This window comes from Triticum dicoccoides, chromosome 5A, assembly GCF_002162155.2.
Source record: "Triticum dicoccoides isolate Atlit2015 ecotype Zavitan chromosome 5A, WEW_v2.0, whole genome shotgun sequence".
Taxonomy (NCBI): Eukaryota; Viridiplantae; Streptophyta; class Magnoliopsida; order Poales; family Poaceae; genus Triticum; species Triticum dicoccoides.
This window is the reverse complement of record NC_041388.1, coordinates 301812456-301838001: the sequence shown is the minus strand read 5'-3', so window position 1 is coordinate 301838001 and position 25546 is coordinate 301812456. Positions and strand designations below refer to the sequence as shown.

At 47.6% G+C, this 25546-nt stretch overlaps 1 protein-coding gene and 1 pseudogene across 1 annotated transcript; both read right to left on the bottom strand.

Annotated features, from left to right (window-relative positions):
* Nucleotides 1-3185: 3185 nt before the first annotated feature.
* On the bottom strand, nt 3186-6666 carry LOC119299464 (annotated as a pseudogene).
* Nucleotides 6667-7585: 919 nt separating this feature from the next.
* Nucleotides 7586-13303, bottom strand: LOC119301133 (WD repeat and HMG-box DNA-binding protein 1-like). The gene is made up of 12 exons (XM_037578036.1): nt 12912-13303; nt 11699-12810; nt 11410-11586; nt 11179-11292; nt 9992-10096; nt 9648-9782; nt 9509-9564; nt 9327-9432; nt 8854-8970; nt 8648-8774; nt 8429-8559; nt 7586-8342 (listed from the first exon to the last, which is right to left on the bottom strand). Exons 1-12 carry the CDS (start codon nt 13225-13227, stop codon nt 7806-7808), a joined length of 3033 nt encoding a protein of 1010 aa, XP_037433933.1. The 5' UTR covers nt 13228-13303; the 3' UTR covers nt 7586-7805.
* Nucleotides 13304-25546: the final 12243 nt, after the last annotated feature.

Sequence of the window (25546 nt, the reverse complement as noted above, 5' to 3'; positions counted from 1 at the left end):
ATTATCGTCCTCGACCTCTCTGTCTGCCGCTCTCTCATGAGGGCTGGTTTCTCCATCCTCCTGTGCTAAATCTTGCTGGAGGGGGTTTTCTTCGGCGCTTTCCGGAGTATTATTATCTCCCGTGCTGGAATCACCGTGTTTGTTTTGGTGGGATTTTGAGCGGCGCCGTTGACGTCGGCGCTTAGGCTGTTTCTTGGAGGGGTCATCCTCCGCTGTTCCATCGCCGTCTCCCTCTTTTGAGGTGTCCACCATGTATATGTCATACGACGAGGTGGCTTTCCAGGGCCTAGTAGGCGCTAGTTCTTCATCATCTCCTTCATCGGCGTCCATACTGTCGATGTCTTCGGAGTCGAAGTCGAGCATGTCGGTTAAGTCGTCGACAGTGGCTACAAAGTGGGTGGTGGGTGGGCTTTGAATTTCTTTATCGTACGAATCCCAACCTTGCTGGCCGTAGTCCGGCCAGGGCTCTCCTGACAAAGAAAGAGACTTCAGTGACTTCAGAATATCGCCAAAAGGCGAGTGCTGAAAGATGTCCGCGGCAGTAAACTCCATGATCGGCGCCCAATCGGATTCGATTGGCCGGGGCGCAGAGGGTTCGGAGTCCGGAAAGGAGTCCGGCTCCTTGGAGTCACGAGTCTCGCGGAGTGAGGGGCTGGTGTTTGGCTTAATCGCCGTTGGGATCGCAGCCCCCGAGGCGGCGTCCAACCGCCCATCCTCGATCGGCGCAGTTGGCTCCGAATTAAGGATCGGAGCCGATGCGGGTGCAGCCTCCAGGGCACTGTTCGGCGGCAGAGCTAGATCATGCTCGTCGGGACAGTGCGGCGCGCTCGGCAGTGGCTCGAATCCGTCGAGGATCAAGTCCCCGCGGATGTCAGCCGTGTAGTTTAAAATTCCGGATCTGACATGACAGCCAGGGGCGTAGCTTTCGATCTGCTCCAAGTGGCCAAGTGAATTGCCCCGCAGTGCGAAACCGCCAAAGACGAAGATCTGTCCGGGGAGGAAGGTCTCATCCTGGACTGCATCGCTACCGATGATCGTAGGAACCATCGAGTCTGACGGCAACGACACAGAGGAACTCTCAATGAAAGCACCAATGTCGGTGTCAAAACCGGCGGATCTCGGGTAGGGGGTCCCGAACTGTGCGTCTAGGCTGGATGGTAACAGGAGGCAAGGGACACGAAGTTTTACCCAGGTTCGGGCCCTCTCGATGGAGGTAAAACCCTATGTTCTGCTTGATTAATATTGATGATATGGGTAGTACAAGAGTAGATCTACCACGAGATCGAGGAGGCTAAACCCTAGAAGCTAGCCTACGGTATGATTGTTGATGTGTATGTTGTCCTACGGACTAAAACCCTCCAGTTTATATAGACACCGGATAGGGTTAGGGTTACATAGAGTCGGTTACAATGGTAGGAGATTTAAATATCCGCATCGCCAAGCTTGCCTTCCACGCCAAGGAAAGTCCCTTCCGGACACGGGACGGAGTCTTCAATTTTGTATCTTCATAGTCCAGGAGTCCGGCTGAAGGTATAGTTCGGCCATCCGGACACCCCCTAATCCAGGACTCCCTCAGCCACCACGACGCCCGACAGCATCGTCCTCCTGCGCGAGTCCATCCTTCCACAGCGAACTCCGAATCTGCACTGGGCCACGCCGTCAAGATCCATCGCCATCGGTGTGTAGGATGAAGCACCGCTCCACCAAAGAATCCGCCCTCTGATCCCTTGATCACGTGTGTACCTCTAAGAATGATGCCCCCAAGGAGGAACGACGCCAGAGCGTCGCCGTCATCCGATCATCCGATCTAGGGTTTCCCCCGGAGGTAGCAGAGAGTGGCCTTGAACTTCTCCACAGCGATGCCTTCAAGAAGGGAACGGCGCAGATAGCGCCGCCACCGCCGGCCTTAGCAGAAGTCGAAGGCAAGTTTTCACCCAGATTAGTTCGAAGGGAGCCAACTCTCGTGCACGGGCCGCCGTCATCACCAGCACCACAAGACAGACCCTAGAGTACCGGCAGATCAGCGAGCCGCCGGAACCACCGCATCCAGATCGCCGGCCACACCGGGCCACCGCCATCCCCCGCGCGTCGTCCGGGTCAGAGACGGAGGCACCGACCGCGCACAGGGACCGCCGCCGCCTGCACACTCCGGAGCGCCGTCGAGAGCCCAGCGCCCGCCACCGCTTGACGAAGCCAACCGCCGCCCGAGCACTGGCGCCACCATGGAGCTATCAGATCAGGGAGGAAGACGTCGCGAGCCGACCACCCTCGCGGACCCCGCCGCACGCCCGAGCGCCGGCGCCACCGCGGCGCCACCAGATCGGGAGGAGGAGGAGCCCGCGCCTCGCCGCCCTGCGCAGACCACGCCGCCGCCATCGCCGCAGCGCCACCAAAAGGGAGCCCCGCAGATCCGCCGGCAGCCCGACCTGCCGCCGAGCCGAGCACCGCCGCGAGGGCCAGCCGTCCCGCGCCGCCCAGGAGCCTCGCGAGGAGGGAGGGAGCCCCGCCGCCACAGACGCACGCGCGGGCTTTGCCCGGCGGCGGCGAGGGAGAAGGAGGGCGAGAAAGGGGAGCGGTGGTGGCGATCTAGGATTCCGCCCGGGCCGCTCGCGGGAGCGGCACGGGGGACGGGACGGGGGTTCCCTCTTACGTAGCGGCCTAGTTTCGAACCCGAACGTTGGGTGTTATCTGTGTCCTAATTCTTTGGGTTGCATTAGACAAGTTAACAAATATTTTTAATTGGCACAAGCTCCTCATGAGTGTAAAGTGAATTTGGCACAAACGTATAATGTTGGCAGGGCTAATAATTGGATCAGGAGTGCTAAGTTACAAAATGTGGACAAACCATGGGAACAATCGTGTAGGCTGTTATGTGGCAGGTTTGCAGAATCCAACATCTATGAATTGTTGGAAAAGTTTCATTCAGTTAAACAACTCACACTGTCAGTTTCTGAATATATTGACAAATTCTAGGAGATACTGGCAGTGATAAGAGACGAGCATCCTTATTTACAAAGAGCATTTTATGTGGTTACCTTTGTGAATGGCTTAAAACCAAGCATCAGATGTAACTTGAGACCTTACAGGCCAGCAACTCTCCATCAGATTATGAAAATGGATTGTAGGCAAAGTACCAGTCCTTTGTGGCTCAAAGGATAAACAACTTGTAGTCTTACAAATCCCAAGAGAGATCATACATTACAGCGAGCTGCTCCCAGTATCAAGGTTCTAGCTGCTCCTGCTACTAGGAAACAAGTAATTAGCACAAAGCTCCCATGCAACTCACAAATAGTACTAGTTTACATGTAGCCCGATACAAGAGGGGTGGTCGCTGTAGGCACACGCACCTCAACTCCCCGCATACAACTAATGGTTTACATGTAGCCTAAAGAAAATTATTGTTACAGGGCCTTCAGTCAGTGTCTCACGGTGACCTGCTATAATCCCACCGGAGCATCGTCATTGTCATTTGTCAGCGAACCACGGAAGTTTGAGCGCGGCGGCGGCCGCCAACCGCTTGCTGGGATTGCACGCGAGCAGCCCCTTGAGAACCTCAAACCCTTCCATGGACAGAAGCTCCTCCGGGAACAGCTCGCGCAGCCGGTTGCCGTTCCACTGTCCTCGTCGGCGCTGCTGCGCCTGCTCTCGCCGCCACACCGGCACCTTGTCAGCCACGAACGACGACTCGTATGGCTTCCACTCCCTCTTCCCCGGCACGCCAAACACGTCGTAGATCATGTACAGCTGGTCCGAGTCGCAGCGCGCTTTGAACAGCGCCTCCCCGGTGAGGAGCTCCGCCATCACGCAGCCGAGGGACCACATGTCGACGAGCGTGTCGTAGCCCGGCTTCTCCAGCAGCATCTCCGGCGCGCGGTACTTCCTCGTTCCGGCGGCCCAGTAATCGTCGTCGGCGTTCTGCCCCGCGATTGACAGTGCCGATCCGTAGTCGCCGATCTTCACGGCGCCGTCGACGGCCACGAGGATGTTCTTGAGCTTGATGTCGCGGTGGATGATGAGGTTCTTGTGCAGCTCCTCCGCGCCGGACAGCAGCTGCCTCATTATGAGGCGCACGTTGGCCTCCGGGAACGGCCGGCCGGTGCGGGCCATGCGATCGCGGAGGACGTGGTGCAGGGACGGCCCGAGGCACTCCATGACCAGGGAGTAGACCCCGGTGTCCGGATCGCGCGCGAGCCCATGGAGACGAAGGAGGGCGGGGTGGCCGTGGCACGCGGCCATGAAACAGGCCTCCCGCAGGATATAGCCGGCGCCGCTGCAGCAGTCTTCGCGGATAGTCTTCAGGGCGACGGTGTGGCCGGTCGCGTGGTGGCGCGCCTTGGTGACGTCGGCGGTCGAGCCATCTCCGAGACTGCGCAACTCCTCGTACTCGTAGCGGCGGATGATGCCCGGGTAGGACTTCCTCCTCCTCCTGCCGATCTTATTCCTCGCCTCCGCGACAGCGTCGGCGACGTCGGCGATCATGGAGTAAACGGCGGCAACTCGGCTGGCGCTCATGGGCGTCTCGGTGGCGATGTGCTCGTCGATCATGGCGCAGATGGAGGCGACCCGGGAGGCGATGGTGGGTTTCTTTCCTGCTGCGGTGGCGCGCTGCCCGTCGGCGATAGCCATGGTCATACGCGAGGCGGCGTAGGGCAAGGTGTTGTCCAGAACTTCCGAGTTCCCAATCGAGTAGCCTTGGACGCGCAAGCAATGCTAGCGAGGTGATGATGAACGAGGGATTCGACCACAGGATTATCGACTGTATATATGATGAAGGAAGGAGGCTCGACCCGCAATCCCGCGTCGACGCGAATTCGGAAAGAAACAGCGTAGAGCGCACGGGAAAAAAATCCGCGGATCAGCTCGATCCCCACGTTTCCCGCCATCTTGGCCGCCTGGAGATCACCGCGGCGAGCCACGGTCAGATCGCGATGCCAGTGGTTAGATTGATTTGCCGGCCGGTTGAGGCGAGAAGAAACGGAGCCGAGCGCAACTAGGAATTGAGCCGATCGCAGGGGCGCGCACTCTGGATGGATGAGCCGAGCACAGGCGCCTGCGGTGGCTACCGTGGGATGACGACATTAGACGCGTGGCGGCAGATACCGGATCCAGTTCTGCGGACGGGATCCACGCAAAAAAAAAACACGCACTCATTGGCTCACCTCCCTCTATCGGTCCCCTTGCTGCCGCTAGGTGACGCCACCGTGCAAAGCCCGGGCAGTGGTTGCCAGTGGCGGGGCTCCTTCCTCGAAGGTGGGGGATTCGGATAGTGCGGCCCTGAGAGGGACGACGGTCCTCTCAGGCGACGACAGTCATCGTGGCTATACTGGCAACACCACGGCTAGAGTGGAGGCTGGCAGGTAGGAGTGTTCAACCCGACTCCCGTGCATGCAGGTGATCCTGGGCATTGACATCAGGATTGTCTAGTGCGGCTGGAACTATGGTGCACATGGATGCCAGATCTTGCTGGGGTGGCCGGTTCTTGCTCCCACTGTGGTTTTTGTGTTGCGGTGCAAGTTGCAAGGTTGACAATGCGCAGACGTGTGGCTCCTGCCTTTGTTTGCTATGGAAAGATAAGATTCGAACAGGCGGTGGTCCTTGTCAATCGGATCGAAGGGAAGGTGGTTTGGTTTGGCTTTGCCGGAGCCGACTACGGCTACGAGCGTCGCTTACGTTCTTGGGGTCATCGTTGTTTAAGGCCATGTGCCCTCTTTCGAGCTTTGGAGGAAAACCCTTACTTCACATCATGGGCGGATCTGGGCCCCAGGTAGCCCAGGCCATTGCCTGGGGCGTGGGAAATTTTCTCGGCCCATATATACGGAAAAAAAATGTTTGGCCTGGGGCGCAGCCCACTCTAATCCCAGGCAGCCTAGGCCAACTGGCCCAACCGCCCAGGCCAGTGCCTTTTCGCTGGTTGTGCGTGCGCTACTCACGACCAGGAGTTTGGACCGAACATGTCCGACGCCCTTCCCCCAACTTGACGAACCCTAGGCGTGGTCGGTGGCCACGTCCCTGCCCGTCGGCGCCGCCCGCCGTCCTCGTGCTGCCTATCCAGCCCGCCCCCCAGTCCCCTTCTGCTACTCTGCTGCCTATCCAGCTGCATGCCCGCCTCCCTTCAATCCTCTTCAATCACCTCCGTTGTGGGCTGCTGCCCTGTCCGGCGAGGCAGCAACCCCGGCGAACTGCCGGCGAGGTGGCCCTTCTCAGGAGGCGCCTCTTTCCTCAGCAGACTACAGCAAGCCGGAAAGAGCAAAGGTATCGTAGCTTATCCAATTTCCAAACCCCAATTTTTGTTTGCAGATGCTACTATTTGATGATGAATTTTGTCGGTTGCTAGATGACACCGTTGTTGCTTGATGCCACTGTTTGTTAGATTCTTATTAGATTTGGAAACTAAATTTGACATTTAGTAAATTGTTTCTATATAATGTTACAGGACATTGAATTCTTTTTGGAACAGGACATTGAATTCTTTTTGGAACAGGACATCTATAGTATGCCTTCAAACTGGAGTTTTTTTTGGGGTAGTTTTTAGCCTTTGGTTTCTCGCCTGGGGCGTCGGCAAATCCTGGCTCCGCCACTGCTTCACATCTTCCTAGAACTGGCGGTGGTGACACATCTTGCACCACGTTCCTTCTCGAAGGCGTCGCCCTGGTTTGCAGGTTCCATCACTGCTTGTTGTGGGGATGTTGAGGCTGTGACCCTTGAACAAAGTGGTGTAGCTTCTTGTTCTGCAATGATGGTGACTTCGATTGAAGTTGGTTTGTGGCTGAGTTTTGGTGGTCGATGTCATCCTACTTGTTCGAGGGGACCCTTGTGCCCCCACACTGTCTTTGCGGAGTCGAAGCTCTCGAGGAGGTGCCAACGGTGACATGTGGGTGTTCGGTTGCAGGGCCTAGTCGGCACAATCTCAACGCTTGTCTCTTGCGAGGTTCGTCACATGAGTTAGAGTTGTCTAGTCGCCTGTGCGGGTGGCCGACTATTTGGCAAAGCAGGCATGGATTCTGATGGCTATTGCAACAGGGGCTTTGCTAGTCGTCATCAATGGTTACGGGAGTCGTTGGCTGGTGGGGTGTTGACGCTTGATGACAACCCCGACGATATTTTTCTTCTGGACGGCGTGTCTTCATCACTCCAAGTGGGTAAACAAGACTTCTGGATGGGCATGTGTCTTCATGACTTCATGTGGGTAGCAAGTCGGCCTATGTTGCCCTGTGTTTGCCCGTTGACTTATTCACCGTTTTTCCACTAATTAAGCAGGCAATTCTACTTTATTAACGAGGCGAGACAAATCTTTTGACTCCATTTTAGAAAGAAACTAAAGGACAAACATGAGTTTAGAGGGTTAAACAAACTACATATGGAGTAGAATTGATATGTGCCAAATCAATTTCCTTGAGTATTTACGGCTGATTAGTTAGTGCTACTTAAAACAATTGGGTTTACCACATATCTAACAAACCAGTTCAGGGCCGATCTGCACCAATACAGTCCGTATTTTGTAAGGGTGTATCATTGAAGAAGGCCATCACATAAGCAATTTGTGCGCTTAAACACAAATGCAGAACGTGCTACCTTGACAGGTGGGGAATATTGTAAAAGATGATATGCATAGAACATCCAAGCTACAAAGTTTATTGTCCGAAAAGTACATCCAGACTACAAAGTAAACTGAGGAGCTGTCAAATTATATGTTGGTCCAACTACACTACCAGAATTTAAGTGGAAAGGAAAAGCACTTCGGATGTTAGTTAAAGGTGACTGACTGCCAGTTTCCATCCTCCAGGTCCATATGGCAAGAAAATCAATTATACTTTCACCTTCTTGCTGTTGGTTTTATCGACTTTCTCGCTTTCAACCTTCATCTTTTTTATGGAATCCAAAAGGGACGATGACTGTTCTTTGTTGGATGAAGATTTTGCAAAGGGGTTAAGTGGCCGCTGAGGCTCTCCTCGGTTGCTGTCTTCACTGCCCTTATTTTTAGCACCAGCCTGATCAATGCCTCCTTTCAAAATCTGTTCAGCTGCTCCATCCCTCTCCCTTTTTGCTTTCCCTTCTGAGTTATCATTTTTCTTGGGTATCTTAGCTAAAGGGGTAACCACAGGTGAAACCTTTGGAGTGTTATCCTTCACATCTTTTGGTTGTTCTAATTCTGCCTTCTTAGGTCCAGCTGCACTGCTTCGTCGGGCAAAAGGGTTCGGTGTGGATGCCTCCTCCAAGTTACCTCCATTTTGCACAATTTTAGCAGGTTGGATTGTATGGAGCGCTGGTGAGTGGTTTGTACTGGCCGGATTCAAGCAAACACCCACTGTTCCAGCAGTTCTTGCATCGTTTAACATTCTCTCCTGCAAGATGTAATCGTAATCATGAATGAATTGGTAACAGCAGGTAGGTTCTATTCAGGGCAAGAAATAAGGGGTGTGGCTTTCACCTCAAGTAATGAACTGAACTTCTCTTGTAATGTAGGAAGTTTCAAGCGTGTAACAAGTGTTAATGCTCCCTTCATTGATTTCTCCAACGTCAGTAACTTTGCAAGCTCAGTGGCTCGGACTAGCTTATCACCTGTGGAAAAGTAAGAACATAAGAAATAAAATTTAAGAGAAAGAACCATTTGGCAACAATTCATGAATTTTGTTCAAGATTTTTATACCATTGCAGCAGGTAGAGATGAGTCTCAGGATGCACCGGTCAAGTGCAGCCTCTGTATTGAATGCTTCATCTTCAAATGCAGTTGTGTCAAGACCCAGAGCAGCAATTTCTTCTATTTTCTTTTGGATCTGAGACAAAAAGAAGGAATCCTTAAACAACAGAGCACAGACACTGGCCTTTTAAGTTTGAGAAAGAAACGTGATGTACCTGTGAGAGATGCAACTTCCTTGTCATGAACTCGTTTTCCAAACTATTGGCTCCAAGGTCAGATGACGCAAGAGGAAATGACAGCTCAAGTATAGTTAGAACAGGCTTGGGCATCACCTAAGATCAAGAGAACATGAGTCAAGGAGCAGATCAACACCCAGTGAGGAAACTGGGGACTAGTTAGATTGGCAATGATTTTAATATTTTGGCGTGTTGCTTCATGTGTTCAGTGTTCAGTGTATTCGCTTTTTTTCTTTCTAGGATACTACTACAAGAACCCAAACTATCATACATTCTAGAATTAACTATAGAAGAGAAGAAAATCGAAGTAACTTTTACCCAATTCTTCATTAAACGCAACAAAAATGATTTTCCGTCTTCCAGATTACATGGCTGAAAGCATCTTTCTTGACAGATTGAACTTAAGAACTTCAACAAAAAGGAAAACTTGTTCAAAGAGAAGCAAAGCATACCTGAGGATAACATTCAGGGGACTTGCATAGAATGCAGAATATATTATTAGCATCTAAACCCACCACCCAGTGGCTTTCATCTTCAGATTTTCTTGCCTTGGTTGAACTGAAATTTGATACAGTGATTAAGTGTGCTTCAGCACCAACTTCTTAATGTTTAACTTGCAAGGAAGATTCTATACCTAAACACAGGAAGCCAGCTCCCACCAAACTGACCGGAAAAGACCCTCAGTATTCCCTGGAATTATTGAGGATCAGTGTAAAAAATTAGCATCATTAAACCGACATTCAACTGTTGATTTACTCATGAGGCATAAATACCTTGGAGTCATATGAACTAAGTTGGCCATTCTCACTGAAACCAAACCAAGATAGTTGAGAGGATGGAGTCAAGACAAGGCGGCCGGACATTGATTGTGCCCCCTCGGTTATGTTGAATACCTTAACATCTAGTACCTGTCAGTGGTAGTCATGAAAACTGCATTAGTCATTTGTTTTTACAAACTGGTATATCAGTTCCAGTGTCAGCTCTCGTAGAGGATACAAATGTAGATATTGGACAGGTATGCAACTATAAAGTTCACAAAAACCTTGATCACAACATCTATGAGCTACCAATATTACATCATCACAAGACTAAAGCAAATGGGCATGCCAACAAATACCTGATCTCCTGACGGTAGGCAATCTGAAGCATGAGTCACAATTGCTAGCTGATCCCCCTGACCTGCCACAGTAACCACTGGACCACTGACTGAGAGGATATGCATCTGCAGAATAAGAATTTCATCAATTAAACAGTTAAATGTTGGGGGTTGATAAGTAAACAAGTGACCACAAGTAGTTACATTATCTGGATTGCTCCATGACATGAAAAAAATAAAAATAAAAGAAAGAGGGAAGATGTCTCGGTACCACAGTTTTATATGCAATATATGTTCGACTAGTGATTAATTGTATCAACAAAAAAATTACCAAACTTAGAAAATCAGATCACAATAAATCCAACAGAGGGTCAAGTCCCCAACCTCACATGTAGCAAAAGGTGGCACGAAGCCTGGTGAGGAAGGCCACGTTTTTGCAAGACAATCGGACGACCACGCGCGGTTGCAAAGAACGAGCCAAGCAAAGAATTTAAATTTGAGGGGAGCACACGGCCTCCAGATGAGGAAGCCCCAAACGCATTCAATGCGACTGGCAAAGGCAGTTTATTGGAGAATAGCTTAACAAGGGACCTTTTTTGTCAACCATTTTTGTACTTGTTCTGATGAATATTTACTTAAGCTCAGCTTATTACAACCAAATTGTGGTGCAGTACTTGGCAGTGTACATATTATAAGCAAGATTGTGAGAGCATCTACTACCAACTATCATGGTATAATTAGGAAAACTCATTACGCAAACAAGAATGATGTGCACTACAGTAATGTTCCAATATAACGCTTAGTTAAATGTGCACTTTCCAACTGACAGATGGCAAACACAGATTACAGGTGGAAATACAACCACTAGAGAATAATATAGTGCATGCCTTCATGAATACTGCATGATTTTTATGCAAGTATATTTGCAACAATAATGATCTGTGAACCAAGAGTCAGTGTACTGATGGTTTCTTTCTAAGTAGACCTGAGGGTTCCCATTCGGAGCATTATAACTTCATGCCATAATTTTCTAACCATATGTCAGAAAGCTCTAGCACAGGACACTGAGAAAACTGAGTTCATTGGTGTTTGTGAGCTAAGAGGAGGCGGCCTAATTTCAGATAAAGGAACCTGGCTGACTCCACAAGAATTAACACTGGAAGAAAAGTAAGAACATAAGAAATAAAAAAACACAAGCTTATAAATACCTGCAAGCCCCCTTCGGTGAAGATGCGCAAAAAATTTAAACTTGTGACTGCAGCAACCCATCCAGCACCAAGAGCCACAGACTTCACTTCTTCTCCCTCAAACCTCATTGACCACTACAATTGGGCATACATAAACACCCCTTGTTTCAGTAACCAATAAAGGTGAGCTACATTAAAACTCTCTAATTCTTGAAGGTGCAGAACATTTATGTTAGATGTAAAAAAATTTACCTCACTGTTACCAGCCCAGCTGCTGAAGGGGCGGTACATAAGAGTGCTCATATTGTTGTCTCCCTTGCATGGATTTGCAAACACGCTTCCTGATTCATTCAGTGCAGCCATGGTGAAACCAAAATAGTCGGTCATGGAAGGGACTCTGGGGCCTCTTCCTGTGTCGTGGAAGTCAACCTGGAAAATGATTATAAATGTCAGAACTTCAGCAGAGAGCCAATAAAACAGTATAACTTCACATAGTTTATTCAGTGGCTTATGAAGCAAACAACTGAAAAGGGGATCTTACCTCTACATGTGAGTGCCCCTCATTTTCAATGGTAGTAATACTTCCAAGCATGTTGTAAGCAAGGAAATTTCGCTTGCCAGGATGAGATGGCGTTGACCCAGGCTGGAAGGCAGCTTGCATTCTTGCTGTAACCAACCTTCCAGAAGTTGCCGAATCATCCATTGCCTTCCTAGCACCTTCTTTGTTATCTTTGTGCCTACCTTTTGTTCTCTTGCCTGACTGCATCTCGTGTATCATATCCTCTTCTTCGCTATCTCCATTCATGTGGTCATCAAATGTGGCCTTTCTCCTTGACCGCTTGTGGTTGAAAGGTGCTGAATCACCAAGACTTTCATCGATCTCATCATCAAAACCAGCCGATGTGCTTGGTTTTTCTTCTTCGTCTTCGTCATCAAACAATGGAACCCTCGGCAGGTTTAGCTCAGGCGCACCCTCAGTGGGCGACTTCATGGTCAAAGGGACCACTGATTCCCAAACCCCAAATTTACCCATTACATCAATGAGTACTATAGCATTATCCTCCGGTTTCCATGCCATGCTACATATCCTTTCATCAAACTTCTGCCTCTCAATGTCCTGCCTTGATTTCACATCCCAGACAAGCACCTGCCTATCCAGGCCAGCAGTTGCCAGGTACCTCCCATTCGGGGACCAGCAAAGGCTGCATATTGGCTGCTCATGTTCTCCTTTCAGTGTGAATACCTCCTCCGCAGTGTCCCTGTCATACATGACCACATTATTCCTCAGCCCAGGAACAGCAAGGGTGTGTCCATCGGGACTCCAGCACAGGGTATTCTTCACCGAGTGGTCAGAACCGAATGTTGGGGCGACACGAGTCAAGCTTCGTGCCTCACTGCCCAAACAAAGATCCCAAAAGATGACCGTGCCAAAGCTGTCGATTGATGCCAGATAATCATTTTTGGGGTCAAAAGCCAGCCCGGTCACGGAGCCCTTGTGACCTTTGAGCACCTTGGAGATCGTGTTGTCGACTGTAGCAATCAGCTTGATGCCGTCGTCATCGCCGGCGGCGGCCAAAAGGGCGCCCTTCTTGTTGAACGCCAGTGACCGGATCGGGAGGGTGAACCGGGCAACGTTGCTCTGGAACGTGCCGTCTGGAAAGAAATTCGGAGACATTTACAGATCTCGAAGTGAAAACAAAAATATAGAGTACTCGGATAAGATACCGCGCATCAGGACGGTCGGAACCACGAACCTGGGAAGGAGTAGAACTTGACGGAGTGGTCGATGGAACCGGAAGCCAGCGAGCCGCCGGAGCCCGGCGCGAGGGCGACGGCCGTCACGCCGTCCTTGTGGAGCCGGATCGTGGCGGCGGCCGCCGCTGAACCGGAGCCCCGGGCCCCGGTCCCCCCGGCGCTCACGGCGGCGGCGTCGTGGATCAGGATGGCGACGTCGGCGGCGGACGCGGTGACGACGTGCTGCCCCCCGGGGGCCCAGGCGACGGAGCAGAAGGCCGGGGAGCCCGAGCCCGCCTTGTGCGCCTCCCGCAGCTTCACCGCGCGCCCTTTCATGGCGACACCGCGAGAGAGATGCTTCGCGTCCGAGGCTTTCTTGGTGAGTTGGGGTGGGGATTTCGTGAGATTGGCCAAGATGCGGGGCGGGCGTTTATGTGTTTCGATATGCTGGGGCTAAACGAGTGGCGCGAAATTTCGGGGGTTTTCCCGCGGGAAATGGTCCGCTGGCGGGAAGATGGTCTTACCAGTAGGACCCGCGCGACTCCTCGCGGAAAGCTTACTGTCCACCGTGGGCCAACGTTGGGCCAACCTAGCATCTCCCTTCGATCGAGTAATCTATTTTTATAGATTTCTCAAAAGAAAAACATAGTGAAAACTATTTTTATAGTAGTATGTAATATCGGTGTGCAATGCTCTGACCATATTGTCATCAAGTATAAAAAATTCAACTATAAAAGAATATAGAGACTGAGAGTGCACCTATATCTTTAATTGGATTTTGCCATCGATGAAATGTAATTAGTTGGACGAACACTTAGATTGAATGATCTATACATCTTGGAATAAGCTTTCGCCCTGCTTGAGAAATAAAGCAATCAACATGTCCATACAAGAAGCAGCGAGTCACCGAGATAAAAATTAGGGCATCGGCACAAGCACGCCAAAGAAAACATAAGAGAAAGCAAGAAAAAAGACCACCAAGTGCCCACAACATCAGAGGGCCCTCAAGGAAGAGAGGCGTCGAGCAGTGTCATGTAGCGCATCCAACATCTGCCTCATCCGGTCACGATCCATTGCCTAGCCAGCGTGAGCCAAAATCAACATAATAATATCCATGAATACAAGAACATAATAATTATTGTTTCAAAGTATACGATGCTCAACGAATATTATCCCTACTCATTGAATTATGTAAGCACGGCACTGTTGGGGAACGTAGCATGCAATTTCAAAAAAAAATCCTACGATCACGTAAGATCTATCTAGGAGATGCATCGCAACGAGAGGGGGAGAGTATGTCCACATATCCTCGTAGACCGAAAGCGGAAGTGTTAGGTTAACGCGGTTGATGTAGTCGAACGTCTTCATAATCCAACCGATCCAAGTATCGAACGTACGACACCTCCGTGTTCAGCACATGTTCAGCTCGATGACGTCCCTCAAACTCTTGATCCAGCAAAGGGTTGAGGGAGAGTTCTGTCAGCACGATGGTGTGGTGACGATGATGGTGATGTGATCCGCACAGGGCTTTGCCTAAGCACTACGACAACATGACCGGTGGAGTAAACTGTGGAGGGGAGCACCGCACACGGTTAAGAAACAACTATTGTGCTTTGGGGTGCCCCCTGCCCCCGTATATAAAGGAGGAGGGGAGGAGGTCGGCCACAAGGGGGCGCCAAGGAGAGGGGAGTCCTACTAGGACTCTAGTCCTAGTAGGATTCGGCCCACCCCCTTTTTTTCCTTCTACGGGAGGAGGAAAAGGGGAAGGAGAGGGAGTAGGAGAAGGAAAGGGGGTGGCGCCCCCTTCCCTGGTCCAATTCGGCCTCCTCCCTTGTGGGGGGCGCACCAGCCCCTTGTGGGCTGGTTAGCCTCCCTCCTATGGCCCATATGGCCCATATCTTTCCTAAGGGGGTTCCGGTAACCCCTCCGGTACTCCGGTATGTATCCGATACACTCTGAAACCCTTCAAGTGTCCGAATACTACCTTCCAATATATCAATCTTTACCTCTCGGCCATTTCGAGACTCCTCATCATGTCCCGATCTCATCCGGGACTCCGAACAAACTTCGGTCACCAAAACACATAACTCATAATACAAATCGTCATCGAACATGAAGCGTGCGGACCCTACGGGTTCGAGAACTATGTAGACATGACCGAGACACATCTCTGGTCAATAACTAATAGCGGAACCTGGATGCTCATATTGGTTCCTACATATTCTATGAAGATCTTTATCGGTCAAACGACAATAACAACATATGTTATTCCCTTTGTCATCGGTATGTTACTTGCCCGAGATTCGATCGTCGATATCATCATACCTAGTTTAATCCCGTTACCGGCAAGTCTCTTTACTCGTTCCGTAATGCATCATCCCGCAACTAACTCATTAGTTACATTGCTTGCAAGGCTTATGGTGATGTGCATTACCGAGAGGGCCCAGAGATACCTCTCTGATACTCGAGTGACAAATCCTAATCTTGATCTATGCCAACCCACCAAACACCTTCGGAGACAACTGTAGAGCATCTTTATAATCACCCAGTTACGTTGTGACGTTTGATAGCACACAAGGTGTTCCTCCGGTATTCGGGAGTTGCATAATCTCATAGTCAGAGGAATATGTATAAGTCATGAAGAAAGCAATAGCAATAAAACTTAATGATCATTATGCTAAGCTAACGGATGGGTCTTGTCCATCACATCATTCTCCTAATGATGCGATCCCGTTCATCAAATGACAACACATGTCTATGGTTAGGAAACTTAACCATCTTTGATTAACGAGCTAGTCAAGTAGAGGCATACTAGGGACGGTTTGTTTTGTCTATGTATTCACACATGTATCAAGTTTCCGGTTAATACAATTCTAGCATGAATAGTAAACATTTATCATGATATAAGGAAATATAAATAACAACTCTATTATTGCCTCTAGGGCATATTTCCTCCAGTCTCCCACTTGCACTAGAGTCAATAATCTAGTTCACATCGCTATGTGATTTAACACCAATAGTTCACGTCTTCATTTGATTAACAACCATAGTTCACATCGCCATGTGACCAACACCCAAAGGGTTCACTAGAGTCAATAATCTAGTTCACATCGCTATGTGATTAACACCCAAAGAGTACTAAGGTGTGATCATGTTTTGCTTGTGAGAGAGTTTTAGTCAACGGGTCTGTCACATTTAGATCCATATGTATTTTGTAAAAAAAAATATGTATACAATGCTCTGCACGGAGCTACTCTAGCTAATTGCTCCCACTTTCAATATGTATCCAGATCAAGACTCAGAGTCATCTGTATTACTGTCAAACCTTGCATCGATATAACTCTTTACGACAAACTCTTTATCACCTCCATAACCGAGAAATATTTCCTTAGTCCTCTTAGGTAATTAAGGATAACTTTAACCGCTGTCCAGTGAACCATTCCTGGATCACTATTGTACCCCTTTGCCAAACTCATGGTAAGGTACACAATAGGCTTGGTACACAACATAGCATAATTTATAGAACCTATAGTTGAGGGATAGGGAATGACTTTCATCTTCTCTCTATATTCTGTCGTGGTCGGGTTTTGAGTCTTTATTCAACTTCACACCTTGTAACACAAGTAAGAACCCTTTCTTAGACTAATCCATTTTTAACTCCTTCAAAATCTTGTCAAGGTATGTGCTTTGTGAAAGTCCTATGAAGCGTCTTGATTTATCTCTATAGATCTTGATGCTCAATATATAAGCAGCTTCACCGAGGTCTTTTATTGAAAAAATCTTATTCAAGTATCCTTTTATGCTATCCAGAAATTCTATATCATTCCTGATAAACAATATGTCATCCACATATAATATCAGAAATGCTACAGAGCTCCCACTCACTTTCTTGTAAATACAGACTTCTCTGAAAATCTGTATAAAACCATATGCTTTGATCATCTCATCAAAGCATATATTCCAGCTCTGAGATGCTAGCACTAGTCCATAAATGGATCGCTCGAGCTTGCACACTTTGTTAGTACCTTTAGGATCGACAAAACCTTCTGGTTGCATCATATACAACTCTTCTTTAAGATATCCATTAAGAAATGCAGTTTTCATATCCATTTGCCAGATTTCATAAAGTGCGGCAATTGCTAACACGATTCAGACAGACTTAAACATCGCTACTAGTGAGAAAATCTCATCGTCAACACCTTGAACATGTCGAAAACCTTTTGTGACAATTCGAGCTTTGTAGACAGTAACATTACTGTCAACGATAGTCTTCTTCTTGAAGATCCATTTATTCTCTATGGCTTGCCGATCATCGGGAAAGTCAACCAAAGTCCACACTTTGTTCTCATACATGGATCCTATCTCAGATTTCATGGCCTCAAGCCATTCTACGAAATCTGGGCTCATCATCGCTTCCTCATAGTTTGTAGGTTCATCATGGTCTAGTAGCATGACTTTCAGAACAGGATTACCGTACCACTCTGGTGCGGACCGTACTCTGGTTGACCTATGAGGTTCGGTAGTAACTTGATCTGAAGTTTCATGATCATCATCATTAACTTCCTCACTAATTGGTGTAAGCATCACTGGAACTGATTTTTGTGATGAACTACTTTCCAATTCGGGAGATTGTACAACTACCTCATCAAGTTCTACTTTCCTCCCATTCACTTATTTCGAGAGAAACTCCTTCTCTAGAAAGGATCCATCCTTACCAACAAAAATCTTGCCTTCGGATCTGTGATAGAAGGTGTACCCAACAGTTTCTTTTGGGTATCCTATGAAGACACACTTCTCCGATTTGGGTTCGAGCTTATCAGGTTGAAGCTTTTTCACATAAGCATCGCAACCCCAAACTTTAAGAAACGTCAGCTTTGGTTTCTTGCCAAACCATAGTTCGTACGGTGTCGTCGCAACAGATTTAGATGGTGCCCTATTTAACGTGAATGCAACTGTCTCTAATGCATAACCCCCAAAACGATAGCGGTAAATCGTTAAGAGACATCATAGATCGCACCATATCTAATAAAGTACGGTTATGACGTTCGGACACACCATTACGCTGTGGTGTTCCAGGTGGCGTGAGTTGTGAAACTATTCTACATTGTTTTAAACGAAGGCCAAAACTCGTAACTCAAATATTCGCCTCTGTGATCAGATCGCAAGAACTTTATTCTCTTGTTATGATGATTCTCCACTTCACTCTGAAATTCTTTGAACTTTTAAAAAATGATTCAGAATTTGTGTTTCATTAAGTAGATATACCCACATCTGCTCAGATCAACTGTGAAGGTTAGAAAATAACGAATCCCGCCGCGAGCCTCAACAGTCATCGGACCGCATACATTAGTATATACTATTTCCAATAAGTCAGTGGCTCGCTCCATTGTTCCGGAGAACAAAGTCTTAGTCATCTTGCCCATGAGGCATGATTCGCAAGCATCAAGTGACTTATAATCAAGTGATTCCAAAAGCCCATCAACATGGAGTTTCTTCATGCGCTTTACACCAATATGACCTAAACGGCAGTGCCACGAATAAGTTGCACTATCATTATTAACTTTGCATCTTTTGGCTTCAATATTATGAATATGTGTATAACCACGATCGAGATTCAACAAACCATTCACATTGGGTGTATGACCATTGAAGGTTTTATTCATGTAAACAGACCAACATTTATTCTCTAACTTAAATGAATAATCGTATTGCAATAAACATGATCCATTCATATTCATGCTCAACACAAACACTAAATAACATTTATTTAGGTCCAACACTAATCCCGAAGGTAGAGGGAGTATGCGATGGTGATCTTATCAACCTTGGAATCATTTCCAACACACATCGTTGCCTCGCCCTCAACTAGTCTCTGTTCATTTTGTAACTCCTGTTTCGAGTTACTAATCTTAGCAACTAAACCGGTATCAAATACCCCGGGGTTACTATGAACACTAGTAAAGTACACATCAATAACATGTATATCAAATATACCTTTAACTTTGCCATCCTTCTTATCCGCCAAGTGTTTGGGGTAGTTCCGCTTCCAATGACCATTCCCTTTGCAGTAGAAGCACTTAGTTTCAGGCTTAGGTCTAGCTTTGGGTTTATTCACGGGAGTGGCAACTTGCTTGTCATTCTTGGAACTCCCCTTTCTTTTCCTTTGCCCCTTTTCTTGAAACTAGTGGTCTTGTTAACCATCAACACTTGATGTTCTTTATTGATTTCCACCTTCGCCGCTTTTAGCATCGCAAAGAGCTCGGAATTCTTTTTGTCATCCCTTGCATATTATAGTTCATCACGAAGTTCCAATAACTTGATGATAGTGACTAGAGAACTATGTCAATCACTATTTTATTTGGAATATTAACTCCCACTTGATTCAAGCGGTTGTAGTACTCAGACATTCTGAGCACATGCTCACTGGTTGAGTTATTCTCCTCCATCTTGTAGGCAAAGTACTTGTCAGAGGTCTCATACTTGTCGACTTGATCATGAGTCTAAAATACCAATTTCAGCTCTTGGAACATCTTATATGCTCCGTGGTGTTCAAAACGTTTTTGAAGTCCTGGTTCTAAGCCGCAAAGCATGGCACATTAAACTATCAAGTAGTCATCATACCGAGCTTGCCAAACGTTCATAACGTGTGCATCTGCTCCTGCAAAAGGTCCGTCACCTAGCGGTGCATGCTACCTCTTGAGCATGCACTTGGTTTTCCCTCGAAGAGGAAAGGGTGATGCAGGAAAGTAGCATAAGTATTTCCCTCAGTTTTTGAGAACCACGGTATCAATCCAGTAGGATACTACACGCAAATCACCTAGTGCTTGCACAAACAATCAAGAACCCTGCAACCAACGCGATAAAAGGGGTTGTCAATCCCTTCACGGCCACTTGCAAAAGTGAGATCTGATAAAGATAATAAGATAAAAAAAACGGTATTTTTGTTGTATAGATTGAAAAGTAAAGACTGCAAAATAAATAGTAAACTAGAATTATAGATCAGAAACTTATATGATGTAAAGTAGACCCGCGGGCCATAGGTTTCACTAGTGGCTTCTCTCAAGATAGCATAAATTACGGTGGGTGAACAAATTACTGCCGAGCAATTGATAGAAAAGCGCATAGTTATGAGAATATCTAGGCATGATCATGAACATAGGCATCACGTCCGTGTCAAGTAGACCGAAACAATTCTGCATCTACTACTATTACTCCACACATCGAGCGCTATCCAGAATGCATCTAGAGTATTAAGTTCATAAGAACAGAGTAACACAATAAGCAAGATGACACGATGTAGAGGGATAAACTCAAGCAATATGATATAAACCCCATCTTTTTATCCTTGATGGAAACAATACAATACGTGCCTTGCTACCCCTGCTGTCACTGGGAAAGGACACCGCAAGATTGAACCCAAAGCTAAGCACTTCTCCCATTGCAAGAAAGATCAATCTAGTAGGCCAAACTAAACCGATAATTCGAAGAGACTTGCAAAGATATCAAATCATGTATATAAGAATCCAGAGAAGAATCAAATATTGTTCATAGATAATCTTGATCATAAACCCACAATTCATCGGATCTCGGCAAACACATCGCAAAAAGTATTACATCGAATCTCCAAGAACATCGAGGAGAACTTTGTATTGAGAACCAAAGAGAGAGAAAAAGCCATCTAGCTAATAACTATGGACCCGAAGGTCTGTGGTAAACTACTCACACATCATCGGAGAGGCTATGGTGTTGATGTAGAAGCCCTCCGTGATCGAATCCCCCTTTGGCAGATCGCCGGAAAAGGCCCCATGATGGGATCTCACAGATACGGAAGGTTGCGGCAGTGGAAAAATGGTTTCGTGGCTCCCCTGAATGTTTTCAGGGTATAAGAGTATATATAGGCGAAAGAAGTAGGTCGGTGGAGCTACGAGGGGGGGGGTGCACCTACCCCCCTGGGCGCGCCCTCCTGCCTCGTGGCCGCCTCGTTGCGTCTTTGACTTCCACTCCAAGTCTCGTGAATTGCGTTCGTTCCAAGAAAGATCCTCGCAAAGGTTTCGTTCCGTTTGGATTCCGTTTGATATTCCTTTTCTGCGAAACACTGAAATAGGCAAAAACAACAATTTGAAGTGGGCCTTCGGTTAATAGGTTAGTCCCATAAATAATATAAAAGAGTATATTAAAGCCCATTAAACATCCAAAACAGATAATATAATAGCATGGAACAATAAAAAATTATAGATACATTGGAGACGTATCAGCATCCCCAAGCTTAATTCCTGCTCATCCTCGAGTAGGTACATGATAAAAACGGAATTTTTGATGTGGAATGCTACCTAACATAATTTTCAATGTAATTCTCTTTATTGCGGCATGAATGTTTAGATCCAAAAGATTCTAGACAAAAGTTTAATAGTGACATAAAAATAATAATACTTCAAGCATCCTAACCAAGCAATTATGTCATATCAAAATAACATAGCCAAAGAAAGCTTATCCCTACAAAATCATATAGTTTGGCATGCTTCATTTTCGACACACAAAATGCTCCCATCTGCACAACCCCGATGACAAGCCAAGCATTTGTTTCATACTTAGCCTTTTCAAACTCTTTCAACTTTCACGCAATATATGAGCACGAGCCATGGACATAACACTATGGGTGGAATAGAATATGATGATGGAGGTTGTGTGAGAAGACAAAAAGGAGAAAGTCTCACATTGACACGACTAATCAACGGGCTATGGAGATGCCCATCAATTGATGTCAATGCAAGGAGTAGGGATTGCCATGCAACGGATGCTAGAGCTATAAATATATGAAAGTTCAACAAAGAAACTAAGTGGGTGTGCATCCAACTTGCTTGCTCACGAAGACCCTAGGGCATTTTGAGGAAGCCCATCATTGGAATATACAAGCCAAGTTCTATAATGAAAAATTCCCACTAGTATGTGAAAGTGACAAAATAAGAGACTCTCTAGCATGAAGATCATGGTGCTACTTTGAAGCACAAGTGTGGAAAAATGATAGTAACATTGCCCCTTCTCTCTTTTTCTCTTTTTTTATTTGGGCATTTTTCTCTTTTTATGGCCTTTTTTGGGGGCTTCTTTGGCCTCTTTTATATTTATTTTTCAAAATCTCATCCTGACTTGTGGGGGAATCATAGTCTCCATCATCCTTTCCTCACATGGGACAATGCTCTAATAATGAAAATCATCACACTTTTATTTACTTACAACTCAAGAATTACAACTTGTCGGGGATATACCCCGCGGTATGACCCCGCCGGAGTTATAACCCGGCCGGGACTTGGTAAATCGACAGATAGTTAAGACACACAATTAAGACAGATGTTAAGTCGGATGATAACCCGGCAGGTGTTAAGTCAGATGATAACCTGATGTTAAGTCAGGTGATAACCCGGCGGGTGTTAAGTCAGATGATAACCCGGCAGGTGTTAAGTCAGATCATAACCCGGCAGATAGTCATAAAATCGGCAGACTATCATAACCCGACAGACAATCATAACCTGGCAGACAGTCATAACCCAATAGACAAGGCAGAGTCACCTGGGGTTAACAAGCCCGAGACGTTAAGAAGCCCATGAATAGAAGACAAAATAGTTTAAGTCTTAATCCGAGTTGGCTCTACATGTAACCCGCCCCTTCAACATATATAAGGAGGGGTAGGGCACCCCAAACGGGGAGAGAGAAATCTTAAGGGTTAGGCATAACTGGGAGAGCCGGTTTACGGCGACTCCCTTGTGATGATAATGAGACCTAGCCACAAACAACATGTAGGATTGTTACCGGATGATGTTTCCGGGGGGCCGAAGATGTCTAAATCCTTGTCTTGTGTTGCGTCTCTCGATTTCGCTCAACCCCTCTCAAGCTACTACATAGATGCGTTGGCCTCACGACTAAGTTCTTTCAATGAGGACATCTGCCGTGACAATTCCACGACAGTTGGAGCCCACCGTGGGGCCTGCGCACGGTGGTGTTGAGTTCTTGGAGGGATCTCTCGCAGGGATTGAGAAATTTGCAATTTTCTGGATAAAGAGGAGCCGGTTTGGAAGGATCTGTGTCAGATTCAAATTCATTAGTTTGGATTTGCCTTCTTCGAGATTTGAGGTCTAAGAGAAAATTAGGGTTACACGTGGATAAACGTAACCTGGCGATCCGTCAAATTGGAGACATTTGTTCTATGCTGCAGTCAACAAACAAAACATCAATTAGATGACCCGATTATTAAGAAAAGACCCGGCTGACTGTTGTTCGCAAAGAATATGGCATCATGGAGGGACAAACCAGCTACGACCCGGAAGTGGATCTCTATACGGACTCATAAAACGACATTGATCCGCTTTGACTGATGTTCAGTTTACTGTTGTTCTATACCTTCGCCCGCTCACCGAACCACCGTGGTTGACCCTAAGCAATCATAGACCCGGCGCGTTAGGCCACCGAGCCCTGCGATTCGCTGTCCAGTCGTCTCCCCGCACCAACCCGATCTCCTCGGCCACTATGGGACGCGCCTTGCCTTACGTCCGAGTCGCCGCCACGCCTCGTCGCTCGTCTGAGTCGCCGTCGGCGCCTCTCCAACTGCACTGCGAGCAGCTTCCTCTCAGCCGCAGCAGGGCCGAGCCGCCGCCTATACGCTCCGCGGCCATCTGTATTGCGTCTGTCAAAATCCGGTTTTACCTCGGCTGCACCGCGCATGACCTGCCGTCTCCAAGGCACTGCGTCAACCCGCCGCCTGGCCTCGGGCTCCCTCGCCCCCACGCGCCACTGCGGTCTTGAACTGCCGCAGCCTAGCGCTATCTCGAGTGCCGCCCCTATGTTGTTTCCTCGTTGAGCCGTCGTGGCCGGGCTCAAGCCATCGCCTCCGGGCCGGCCCTGCTACTTCCGCCGCTAGTCATCCGTCACTACGGCCCCGGACCGACGAGTGGCTTCGTTTGCTTCACGCCTCCACATCAGGCTCAGCCCTTGCCCCGCGGCCTCAAGTCACCAGTCCGCCGCCGCTGTGGCTTACCGCGCTGCTAACACGCCCACCTCCATCTATGAACCGGACCCCTTCTGCTAAAGTCGAAGCACCTTGAACCGGACAAGCGGGCCTTGGTGAGTCGCTGCCAAGCGCACGACTGAGTCACCATCGAGCACGCCTCCACCGGATCATCATCGTCTTTGCCAAATCGCCGAGGCCGGTTGCCTCGATGCCCTTCTCATCCGTTCACTCCGAGCGCCCTTGAAGCGACCCGGTGCCGTTGTAGACACGACCTCGCCATCACCTATGCCATTGTGACTGAGCACCCGCCCACGCGGTTGCGACCTGGCTCTTGCTGTTGATGTCTACTACACAACCTTCTTCTTGTAGACGTTGTTGGGCCTCCAAGTGCAGAGGTTTGTAGGACAGTAGCAAATTTCCCTTAAGTGGATGACCTAAGGTTTATCAATCCGTAGGAGGCGTAGGATGAATATGGTCTCTCTCAAGCAACCCTGCAACCAAATAACGAAGAGTCTCTTGTGTCCCCAACACACCCAATACAATGGTAAATTGTATAGGTGCACTAGTTCGGCGAAGAGATGGTGATACAAGTGGTATATGGATAATAGATAAAGGTTTTTGTAATCTGAAAATATAAAAACAGCAAGGTAACTAATGATAAAAGTGAGTACAAACGGTATTGCAATGCTAGGAAACAAGGCCTAGGGTTCATACTTTCACTAGTGCAAGTCCTCTCAACAATAATAACATAATTGGATCACATAACTATCCCTCAACATGCAACAAAGAGTCACTCCAAAGTCACTAATAGCGGAGAACGAACGAAGAGATTATGGTAGGGTATGAAACCACCTCAAAGTTATTCTTTCCAATCAATCCGTTGGGATATTCCTATAAGTGTCACAAACAGCCCTAGAGTTCGTACTAGAATAACACCTTAAGACACAAATCAACCAAAACCCTAATGTCACCTAGATACTCCAATGTCACCTCAAGTATCCGTGGGTATGATTATACGATATGCATCACACAATCTCAGATTTATCTATTCAACCAACACATAGAACCTCAAAGAGTGCCCCAAATTTCTACCGGAGAATCACGACGAAAACGTGTGCCAACCCCTATGCATAGGTTCATGGGCGGAACCCGCAAGTTGATCACCAAAACATACATCAAGTGAATCACGTGGTATCCCATTGTCACCACAGATACACACGACAAGACATACATCAAGTGTTCTCAAATCTTTAAAGACTCAATCCGATAAGATAACTTCAAAGGGAAAACTCAATCCATTACAAGAGAGTAGAGGGGGGAAGAAACATCATAGGATCCAAATATAATAGCGAAGCTCGCGATACATCAAGATCGTATCACCTCAAGAACACGAGAGAGAGAGAGAGAGAGAGAGAGATCAAACACATAGCTACTGGTACATACCCTCAGCCCCGAGGGAGAACTACTCCCTCCTCGTCATGGAGAGCACCGGGATGATGAAGATGGCCACCGGAGAAGGATTCCCCCTCCGACAGGGTGCCGAAACGGGTCTAGATTGGTTTTCAGTGGCTACGGAGGCTTCTGGCGGCGGAACTCCCGATCTATTATGCTCTTCGATGTTTTTAGGGTATATGGAGATATATAGGCGGAAGAAGT

What these genes read in the sequence shown, in the direction of transcription:
- LOC119301133 (XM_037578036.1), bottom strand. Translation starts at nt 13,227, where the DNA reads ATGAAAGGGCGCGCGGTGAAGCTGCGGGAGGCGCACAAGGCGGGCTCG. An exon ending in AGCTGGCTTCCTGTGTTTAG is followed by an intron (nt 9,433 to 9,508) that starts GTATAGAATCTT and finishes ATCAAATTTCAG; the next exon opens with TTCAACCAAGGCAAGAAAAT. An exon ending in CATCTCTACCTGCTGCAATG is followed by an intron (nt 8,560 to 8,647) that starts GTATAAAAATCT and finishes ACTTTTCCACAG; the next exon opens with GTGATAAGCTAGTCCGAGCC.